The 11344-nt window shown below is 41.4% G+C and overlaps 1 protein-coding gene across 2 annotated transcripts; it reads right to left on the bottom strand.

The window, feature by feature from the left end:
* Positions 1-7570: 7570 nt before the first annotated feature.
* aar2 (AAR2 splicing factor) lies at positions 7571-10950 on the bottom strand. Of its 2 annotated transcripts, XM_061735977.1 has the most exons (4): positions 10876-10950; positions 9836-10773; positions 9527-9756; positions 7571-7966 (listed from the first exon to the last, which is right to left on the bottom strand). In XM_061735977.1, exons 2-4 carry the CDS (start codon positions 10608-10610, stop codon positions 7799-7801), a joined length of 1173 nt encoding a protein of 390 aa, XP_061591961.1. In that variant the 5' UTR covers positions 10611-10773; positions 10876-10950; the 3' UTR covers positions 7571-7798. The 2 variants fall into 2 exon arrangements, with proteins under 2 accessions (XP_061591961.1, XP_061591960.1); XM_061735976.1 differs by lacking the exon at positions 10876-10950 and having other exon boundaries at positions 9836-10858.
* Between the last annotated feature and the right edge of the window lie 394 nt (positions 10951-11344).

Here is an 11344-nt window from a genome sequence, read left to right as displayed (position 1 = left end):
ACTACGAGATAGTTTTCTGCTTCTTTTCAGTCCAAAATAAGTGTGCCTGAAAAGTGTTTACTTGGTGGTTTTTGTGAAGTGATTGTGATCCTGTGGGTTGATCATTGGAAGCACAGTCATTGTTGTTTTTCAGCCTTGCCTCCTGCATACAGAGATTTCTTTGGAATCCTGCCAGCCGTGGTGTTGTGACTGCAGAAAGGGCAGTGAGACTTGAACATAATCAGCCATAAGGCAGATCTTCTGGAAGGTGGACACTCCTGTTAGTCTCCAACAGCCCCCTGGAAAAACATACAGGCTGTTTATGCATTTACATTTAGAATGTACAAGCCACTAATGTAAACCATCTGTCCCACCGATCAAACTGCAGTTTAAATTCACAGTTTAATTTTACCTGAGGAGTATAAGTGAGGATGAAAACGAAGAGACAGACATGCTAGATAATGTAATATCAGCCGCTCTTTGTAAAGACGTTCTGTGGCCAGTCAGGGCCTGACCTTCATTAACCAGCTGTGGATTAGTGCTAATGTGGACATGGAGAAGACCCAGAGCGCAAACCTGGAGCAGGTCCAGACTGGGAACGGGGCCAATGTCTGTTTATTGGCCGGCATGGGTCAGAGAAGTTAATACCAGCAGCAGACAAAGCAGCATAGCAGAGAAATACAACAAGACAGTGAAATGTGAAGGGAATGCAGAGAAAGCTTTCGCAAACCAATGAGTTATACTCTCGCTGGATGTAGTGAAGTGTTTATTGCATAAAGAACTTGCAGCTCTTTATGACATCATGGCAGATCAGCAGCTTCTGCTATTTGTTTGTTACTTGTGTTATATAACTAAAACTCTTAATTAGCTGACATACCAAAACATTACTACCCCTAGACTCCTCAAGATTCTGCCTCTTTCACCCTGCTTTTCCTACTGGATTTTCATCATCAGCTTTGTCAGTTTTTAGCCATTGGGACACTGGGACAAACATCAGATCCAAATCTTTTTCAAAGTTCTATTAACATTTGGAATGAGCATAAACCACTTTAGTGGCAACAAATCCTGAAGATACCGTATCAATAAAATGTTTTATTCTTGGTTACGTCTGTTTCTAAACTCTTTGCCTGCATCTGCTGCCAAATCTTTGGCTTTGGCTCAGACCTTGCAGTGGGTTTGTCACATGACCGTGTTTATTGTTTGGTGGTTTAACATTGATGGGATTGCAACCTCCCCAGTGTGAGTCAAACACATGGCCACCTGGCTCCGATGACCCCTACCACAGCATGGACGCACACACACACACACACACACACACACAATCGCACATACACTGACAGAAGTCTGTCCTATTAGACAGACTTAATAGTAGTGGTGACAGCAGCTGGATCCGAGAGGAGACAATCAGGGCCCAGACTAGGGGCAATGAGCTCCCTCGGTTCTCGAATTCTAGCCAGTAACACTGAAGAATTAGATCTGGAAGGACAGATGGAAAGACTTTTAAGAAGATGCTAATTAAGAGTTATTTATTCAATAAATGTTTTGATGAGAGGTGACATTTCTTTCTTTCGTTCCTTCTTTTTTCCCTCATCTGCTATTGATTATGGGGGAATTTTGTGCTGCTGAGATTTACATTCCTGGAGCAGAAATGTAACAGATGAGACCCGACTCTCCCTGCTCTGCTCTGGATGATGGTCCCACAACTCAACTTGGGCACAAATAGGGAGAACCAGATGGATGAAGGAAGTGGAATTGGAAAGACCTGGGGGGGGGGTATGAATATGCAAAGGAGATGAGAGGAAAGAGTAGCGATGTGAGAGTGAAACTGGAGAGATTTTTCTTCAGCTTTTTATGACTGTCCTGTGTGCCAAAACAAACCAAAAGTGAAGGGGATTAATGAAGCAGCATTGTCCAGAATCATGTTGTGCTGCTGACACGTTTTCTTGAGAACTTCCTGCTAATTAATGAATCACATATCCAATCATGTCATAAGAAAATGAGAATAAAATAACCAACAAATGGAGATCTGGATGTTAAATACCCAAGCTTAAAGGAGACAAATGAGAGAAAAACATTTACTCTTTCTCAGTTTTAGAGCGTAAATTGTAATGCTAATATCAAAGGATGCACACCCCACTGGGGGACGGCCCAGAGTGGATTTGAGTGGCTGACTTCTCCTAAAGTCACAAAGTTGTAAAAGCGTGGATAAAAAGTGAGCTTTTGCATGATTTTCCTGTGTTATTTTCACCAAAGCGTGTCCTACACATTTCATTTAGACCTCAGGATGGTGCTTTTGAGTTTTAAAAAAAAGGGACAACATATTTCTTCTTTAAAACTGTCAGCCTGCTCTGCAACCTGAACTACATAACAGCAGCAGGAAGAAGTTCAGCCAATAAAGTCTTGTGCAAAAATATGACACATGCAGCTCTGTTGGTGCTTGCATCTGATGGAGAGAGCAGCTCTCACATTACCCGCTTCACAAGAAAATATCACTGGATTGCATCTTTTGTTCTACTGTGGAAATACTTCCCCAAGCCGACGTCACATGTCGTACGTGGTTGTGCAGGAGAGAAGCCTGGCAGAGGGACGGTCCCACAGAGGACATAGACGGAGAACAGTTTTCTATATTTAATCATAAAAGAGTAGAAAAATCAAAGCAGGCAAAAGCAGTGTGTAGAAGAAAAAGGTCTGAATAATACATTAGAAAACTGAATTATTTAGAAGGTGAAGTGCGGGTGGCGCAGGGCGAGGAGGAACAAGGCAAAGAAAAAGCACAGGAAACTGAAATAAAGCAGAAAGGGAGAAGAAAAACATGAATGAATTTAATACCCAGCGGAAAACAGTGGGTGATGAATGCATTTATCCTCTCGCAATCTGAAAGACCCCGGCCTGCTGCAGGGTTTCCCTCTTGCCCTTCCTCTCCAAGCTCCAACCATTCAGTGGGTTCTCCCCTGGGTGTGGGGCTACCGGGAGGGGTCTGCTTCAACCTCACAGCAACCCTCGCACAAACACACTAATGTTCCAGAAAAATAAGGGTTAAAGAGGTGGGGGGGCAACAGAAAGAAGGATGGTGTGTGTTTAGAGAGCAGGGTATTCAAACCCTTTCTGCTGTGACCACGTCTGCCAGAGTTCATGCTCCCGGAGCCACAGCCAAAGACAACACAGGCCCACTGTAAATGGAAGTTGGAGATCAGTCATCTGATGGGCAGGTGGGGGTAAGAATGATATCTGATGGTCTGAGAGCACTAAGTAGGAAAAGTTTTTTTTACTGTGGTTTGTTTAAGCTGTGCTCGATTCCAAATGACCACCCAATGTTTAGAGACAGGTGTGTGAGCTCTGTGGCAGTAGTGCGACATGACAGATCTTTTCCTCTGCAGAGCAGCAGTGTGTGCATGCGCTAATCAAAGCTTGTACTTGTGTCACCTCTACCAATTTAGTTGCTCAGGCAGGGAAATTTATTAGCCAGCTATTTCGTCCTTAAGTAGTGCACGATCACAAAGGCACACACATGCCTGGCAACGAGACCTCAAAGGGTCTACCGCCTTGTTTTTAGCTCCTGCCTTTAATCACTCCAGCAGATCACCATAACGGAGCACATTGTTCACACGCTCGCTCACTCCCTCTCCCAAATTTCTAGGAGGGATTCCTCACTTCGTCCATCCCTGCCTTTAGACCCCGTCAGCCCGACCCATCCAGAAGTCTGGACAACGGAGTTCAAAACTTTGTACAGCCACACACGCACTCGGGGAAAATGTACACGTGTCTGAGTCACACTTGGGTCATGCAAGTCAAACATGTGAAGCCCCTGCTGGTACTGTAGCAGGAAAAGGATTACAGAGGAATAAAAATGTGGCCATCAACACGTTCTTATTTATGAGCCGCTCATGGAGGCTTACAGCGAGGAGAAATGGGGGAGAAACAGCAGCTGGGAATGGCTGTGCGTGGATAGGAGGGAAGCAACGCCACAGACGTTCAAACTTTTCCTGATATGAAATTTAATGTATGACGCCAAGCTATTTAACCTTCATCAGGACTTTTTGTTGTTGTTGTTTTTTACTTAAAACGACTGCAAAGGTGTTAAAACATCCTCAAATATATTGTATTAAAAAAACCAAACCAAGACAATGTTACAAAAAAATGGCTCTGATGTGAAAATGCTTACACAATCAGATTTACTGAGCAAGATATTGATATCAAAAGAAGTTGCGCGCACACACACACACGCGCATGCTAACCTGCATCTTCGCTGCATAAAGAGCTGAGGGTGGTGAGTAAGTGACTGAGAAAGAAACAGAGGCGCTGGTGTGTACTCTGGCGCGGGGAGCAGTCAGCAAACTCCACGGAAATAGCAAGCGCACATCGAGTGTGGAGAAAGCCCCACTGTGACGGATGAGGCCTGCGGGGCTTTGAGGTTCTGCACAGTAAACACAGCGTGTTTCCCAGTGCGCTTCACATCCCGAGGTGGCTGCACCAAACAAAACAGATATGAGACACTCTTAGGAGAATGGATGCTATGCTGCAAACACGGCAGGAGAGTGTCCACTGAAACAGGTTGTCTGCCAGTATGCTGTGCAGTCATGCACAAACACTGATGGCCCTCTTCTTTCATCCTTTGTTTTTCAGGCTCTGTCATTATTTACTTAACAAAATGAAGTCAAATAGAGCAAAGTATGTGTTCAAAACTAAGTACCCTCGGGATACAATAGCTTGTAGAGCTACCTTTAGCAGTAGCTATTCGCTGTGTCCTCTCCTGCCACAGCATTTCACTTAGATTGAGGTCTGAACTTTGACCAAGCTGTTACGTTCCTTTCATTTTTCAGTCATTGCAATATTGTTTTGCTGCTGGACTCTGGACCTTTCCCATATTTTGTTCTATGACACAACTTCGACTAACCTTCACTTATGGGACAGACACGCCCACATTCGCCTCTAAAATGTACGTGCAGAAGGATAAATGGCAAGGCGTCCAGGTTCTGTTGCTCCAAAACAGCCCCAAATCCCCCCTTCCACCTACGTGCGTGACAGTGACGTGTTTCTTACTAAAGCACTATGTTTCTATGAAGAGGCTGTCTTTTGGCAATCCTCCCAAAGAAGCCATGCTGTTTCAGTCTCCTTCCAATTATCCTGTAATAGACTTAAACAAAAGAAAATTCTCAGTGAGGCCTGTAGAGTCTGAGAAGTAGCTTTTGAGATTTTTCTATATTTCTTTGAGCATTGTCTATTGGGATGTTCACTAAAAGAGTCTCTTGAACGGTTTTCACCATCTTTCTCTCTTCAGGACACTAAACTTCCTTTTTTTTTAACTTGGTTTTACAATCCTTTCCAATTTGATGTGCAACAATAGCTGCCTCTCTTAAGCTTATTGCTTATGTCTTTCTTCGTGGCATTGTGTTAACACACACCTTAACGCTCCAGACCAGCAAACTACCAAAAGAAATGCTGTCTCTCTCCGTCTCTCCTCCCTCATCCCTTAATCTCTCATATCTTCCTGCATTAATACTGACTCCCCCTTTTAACCTTAATTTATAATTTTTCCTTTATTTATATTATTGATTTATTTTGCTGTCTCTCTCCTAAAATAACCATCATTCTAGAAAACCATCATATTCATACACACCACACATTTGTTTTTGTACTGCTTTGTTCGTCTGTTTGTAAAATAAATAAGATAAAATAAAAATAAATACATTTAAAAAATGCACACCTGCTGGGAATTAATTCATTTTATCTAGTTTTTTTATTTTTTTGGCATAATTTTTGCAAAATAAATAATGGCACAGTGAAAAAAGTGGTATAGTTTATATGAGGTCATGTTTGCCTAATACTACAACCCACTTTGATAGTATGCATTGCTTAAAAGCAAAGAAAAACAAGACTGGCATAGCTGGGACTCACTTTTGTGCATGATTCTGCTGTAACTAATGAAACACTGGAGGGGCTGGAATACCAAGAACATCAGAACACCCAAAACAATCATTTGTGTGACAGTTTTCTTTGAAAATGTACATTATTCTATCCCCTGAGAGGACAATGCATCAACATATATTTGACATACACTCCCCTTCATGTTTTGCTGATGTTTCCACCATGTGTTCCAAGTTTTTGCTGCATGTAATTGCATTAAAAAAGCAAAAAAAAAAAAAAAAAAAAAGATACTAGTGCATGGTTTCAGTGGCTCCACAGTAGACCACAAATAAAGGAACAATTTCATTTGAAGTTGTGCATAAATTTTCAAAAGAAAAAGTGACACAGATGGACATAGGAATTAATGTTTTTATTTTATTTTATTTATTTTTCTTTTAATCCCAGTGATGGACAGATTTTGGATTTTCCAAAAATACTCAAAGTAACTGCTAGTTAATAAATAAATAAATAAATATTCAAATGAATAATAGTCAGTAGATTAAGAAATGTCAACCGTAAGACTGGAGTTTGCGGAAGGAAAATGAAAACGGAAATAGGTTGGAAACCAGTAGTAAACATTCTTGACTGCTCAAATTAGATCAAGTGTCTTACTACAAACATTAAGAAAGGCTGTTTGTCTAGGAGACTGTAGGCTTTGGCGTTGAGCCAACATGAACAATTACTTGACCTAAAATCATGAATGAAAAAAAAAAAAAAAAAGATACTAGTGCATGGTTTCAGTGGCTCCACAGTAGACCACAAATAAAGGAACAATTTCATTTGAAGTTGTGCATAAATTTTCAAAAGGGGCGTTTTTGTCACAAAGCCTAGAGCTGCAATCTATTTCACAATACCATCTGTCTTCTGGGAAGAGTGGATTTCTTGTATTGACATTTGGGTCTTGATAAACAAGCCCCATCTATTGATTTAAATAATTGCATTAAATGGCCTTTGTGCTCTTCAAGGAAGCCTTCTGGTCAGAGTCTTGTGAGTGCGTGTCAACGAAGACACGTCCGGCTGGAAAGAAAAAGGCCAAAGAGGGGAAGAGGAAAATTCCCGTGTGAACAGATCGATATACTAACAGGAAGAGACTAGATCTGTCCCATCCGTCACACAGACAGACCTCATAAAGTGAACACAATTGTATGGTGCACATGTTCTTAATATACTTTTAGTTCACATGAGAAAAAATGTAGATAAAACTCCTCCTGCCCCCCCTTAAATACAGCGCTTTTACTTTCTGAGTGGAAATCTAAACATCTACAATGTTGATTTAAGGAGCACGTCAGAAGATCCTCACAAATAGCCAATGTCTGCCATCTAGTGGAGGAGAAAGCCACAACAATTCCTGACGGAAACTGAAACATTTTTCACAACTATTAAACAAAACCACCATACAGCCATATACAGTAGCTTTAAAAGTGCTGTCTTTATTTTAAGAAGCTTTTGTCATGAGAATTGATTGAAGAAATATAAGCATGTTAAAAAAAGGAATGTCCAAGTACTTAAACTTTATTAAACATGTAGCCACTGATGTCCATGGACTTATTGTGTTCATCAGGACAACAGAGACAAATTAAACTAATATTATCAGTATTCTCTTATTTTCTTTCACTAACCAATGTACATGTCATGTACTAATGTAAATTTACAGTTCAAAATTAAGTAATCGCATGGCAAGAAAAGGTTTGTAAAACTTCCTTTTAATACACTATTCCAACTAAAGTGAGGTTAAAAATTATGCTTTTTGAGACAGAAAACCACAACCAAAGTTTCCAAACTTTCTTCAAAACAGAATACAAATGGTGTGTATGTCTGTCTGGTGTTGTTCAGCCCACCCTGATGAAATATACAAATGTGTGGTGATTTATAAGACTACCGCGTTGCAGTTTGTAGAACCTAGAGGAGAGACGGATCAGTCTACTGAAACGCCTTCAGGAAGCTCCACCACCACAGGTGTGCAGTCTTCCAAGTCCACATCGAAGTCCCAGCTGAACTTCTTGGTCACGTGGGCTTTGAATTTCTCTGCCCTCTTACGCAGGGCGGTGTCCATTCCAGGTCCGGTAGCAAACTGGAAAAAGTCCTAGAAAATAAGTGAAAGGATATGAAGATCTGTAACACACACGGGGATGTACTTAGTCGTAATGGGTGGGGCATTTCAGTGGCAACTAGCGTTGAAAAGTTTAGCTAAAGTCATCTGATAGAAACTCGAATCCATGGCTCACTGGTTAAAGTTATACTCCAGCTTAACCCGTCATGTGTCAAGTGTACATGGGAAGAGAACCGAACGACACTGATGACTTTATTGGTAAAACATAATGGATAAAAAGTTCAAAGTGTTAGCCAGCAGTAAGGATAAAATGTAAGAATAGATCAAGTCTGATGAAGAGTCAGACAGGCCTTGGGGGAACCTCGTCTAAGAAATGCAAAAAGGTCATTAATTACATAAACACAGTGTTAGTCATTAAGAGAACATATTTTAAAAGCACTTCACATTTAAAATTAAGATCTGCTAATAAACAGAAACTGATATCAGGCATTAGAAACATGATGTTCAGACATAAATGATCGACTAAAAAACAGCTGAGCTCCATTCATGATTTTAGGTCAAGTAATTGTTCATGTTGGCTCAACGCCAAAGCCTACAGTCTCCTAGACAAACAGCCTTTCTTAATGTTTGTAGTAAGACACTTGATCTAATTTGAGCAGTCAAGAATGTTTACTACTGGTTTCCAACCTATTTCCGTTTTCATTTTCCTTCCGCAAACTCCAGTCTTACGGTTGACATTTCTTAATCTACTGACTATTATTCATTTGAATATTTATTTATTTATTTATTAACTAGCAGTTACTTTGAGTATTTTTGGAAAATCCAAAATCTGTCCATCACTGGGATTAAAAGAAAAATAAATAAAATAAAATAAAAACATTAATTCCTATGTCCATCTGTGTCACTTTACCCACCGTTTACTGTTTGTTTAAATAATTGCCATTTGCACTCATACTAGAAATAGTACATGTCGTGTCGTGTTGTATTTATTTTATCTTTTATCTTTAAACTTTTTAAGAATGTCTGTCCATCTGCTGTGCCTGCGCCCTTTTTATGTTTATATGTCTATATGTTTATACGTTTACATTTTACCGTGGGAAGTGGGAAACCTCTCGATCTCTGTATGTCTTGACATACTTTATCGACAATAAAGCTACTTTGACTTGACTTTTTGACTTTGACATCTAGTTTGCCACTGAGATGACTTTTGTTGTGAACTGGTGATATGCAAATAAACAGAAATTGAGTGTTTGACTTTGATTTACAACTTTCACAACAATGTACCTCCTCCACTGTTTTGTCTTATTTTATATCCCAGCTGAACTTTTTTGTATTGTTTGCAACTGAATGTTTTGTTGTTTTTACATTTTGTGTTAATGCATTATGTTTTTCACGAATTGCTTTGTGTCATCTTATTGAATTATAAATAAATGTATCTTGTCCTCTAAATGCATATTGGCGTTACATTCATTTTTTTTTAAGTAAAGCTACATTTCCTTAGCATGCAAAACTCAAATGAAAAGGGTGAATAATAATAAATACAGGGAGAATTTTTATCACACCTTGGAGTCATATTTTGTGCGTAGGCCGTACCTGCAGTGTGGTCGTAAGGAAGTTGCTTTGTGACACAATGTCAACAAAGAATTCAGGTGGTATCTCTCCAAGCTGGTGATAGAGCACGCCAATGAGTCCTAGGTAGAGCTCCTTACGCTTCCTCATGGCCTCCTCTGAGCGGCACAGCAGAGCCAGGAGGCGCTTCCAGTGCTCAAAGCCTTCATACACATCTCCAACCAAGAAACACACAAAGGCAAACTGGAGCTCACCTGGAAAAGAGAAACATATGTAATTATTTTCATATTAAAAGTAACATTACATATTGTCGTTCTTCTTTTAAGCACATACCAAGCAGGTTGAGAGGTAGCTGCTTGTGGTTCTCCTCCAGCACGGTCTCCAGGGTGTAAGTCAGGTCCATGCTGAACTGGGTGATTTCAGCGGGTGTTGCTCCAGGCGGATAGGTCTTCTTGGGGATAACGGAGAAGCGCAACTCCGTGCCCTCCCTCTGTTTCATCTTCGGTAGTCTTTCAAGCCCCTCTTTCATGTTCTGACAGGGTGTGTCATTTCTTGGCTGATCTTCCCTGTCTTTTGTGTGTCTAAACTCAATCTCAGGAATAACGTCGCTGAAGGCGCATATTCGACCTGTCAGAGGCTGCAAGTTCATGGCCAGCTCCTCGCTGAGGCGGTCGGTGAGGGACACCCACTTCCTCATCACCTCATAAGGATAGGGGCCGAGGTAAGGATCCAGGTCTCGCAAGTTTGCCCGGATCCTGTTCACCTCTTCCTCGTTCTTGGAGGCTGAGAAGTCCAGATCTTCTGTTTTGTGATCCCAGTTTGCGAGTAAGATCTCTCTGGGTTTGAGAGTGAGGAAGAGGCCTGATTTGGGGCCCATTTGTCCTCCACACTCCGGCGAGTTCACAGAGCAGTAGTGGAGGAAGTGTAGGCCAGGGGGGATCATCTTAACGCCCCGGAAGCGAGGACCAACCTGCCAGCTCTTGCAGTCCAGGCCCAGCTGTGTGCCCTGAGGGACACCCAGCAGCACCAGGGTGGCTCCCTCCTCAAACAGCCTGCGGGCAACATCTGGATCCAGGTCACTGATGTTCCTGCTGCTGCTGCTGGCCATCTTTGCTCCTACAAACGAACTTTAGCCAGGCAACAAATAAAGCAGACTCCCTTTGCACCGGCCAGGACGAGGTTCTACGTCTAGGACTCACAAATAATTTCCTTAAAACATGTAAACAGAAACGCTGCGTTTGAGCTCGGAAATGATGCGGTCTACTCCGTCCCTGAAAACATGGCGAGAAGAAAAGTTAACTACAATAAAGCGTTAACAATTACCTAACACCAAACTTTTGTGGGTGTATTTATCGAAAACAAAAACAACTCACTTTTGTTTGGGGACGTAGGGAATTCGTTTGGTTGAAGCAACGCAACAAAGATTTCGGCTCGGGCGGAAACACGGTCGTTACACAAACGTTCCGCGGTTTAGTACAACTTCCTTCCTGCAATCTAATGCCGCGTTCCATTTGTCCTCGGAAGTGGGGATTTCGTAGTTCCCAGTCGGAATTTTGAACTGGAACGCCCCTCGAAGTGGGATTTCCCACTGGGAAAGTGGGAGACTCTTCACCACCCCCGAGTTACCATTCCAAGATGGCTGCCCCGGTTGTAAACAGTCGAAGAGAGCTCTGTAAAAATTCGTAGCACTTCATTCTAGTTTTGGTCACACTAAATCAGTCGTATACAAGTATTGTTTGGCTTATATAAGCTGCTATAGTGTAATTTACATTTTTCATGTGGTATATGCGAACTACAAACTTGTTTTCCTACTTTGTAACTGGAACGCTGATAACTCGGCTG

Source organism: Cololabis saira, chromosome 12, assembly GCF_033807715.1.
Source record: "Cololabis saira isolate AMF1-May2022 chromosome 12, fColSai1.1, whole genome shotgun sequence".
Taxonomy (NCBI): domain Eukaryota; kingdom Metazoa; phylum Chordata; class Actinopteri; order Beloniformes; family Belonidae; genus Cololabis; species Cololabis saira.
Note: the sequence above shows the minus strand (reverse complement) of the source record. Positions and strands in the feature narration are given on the sequence as shown.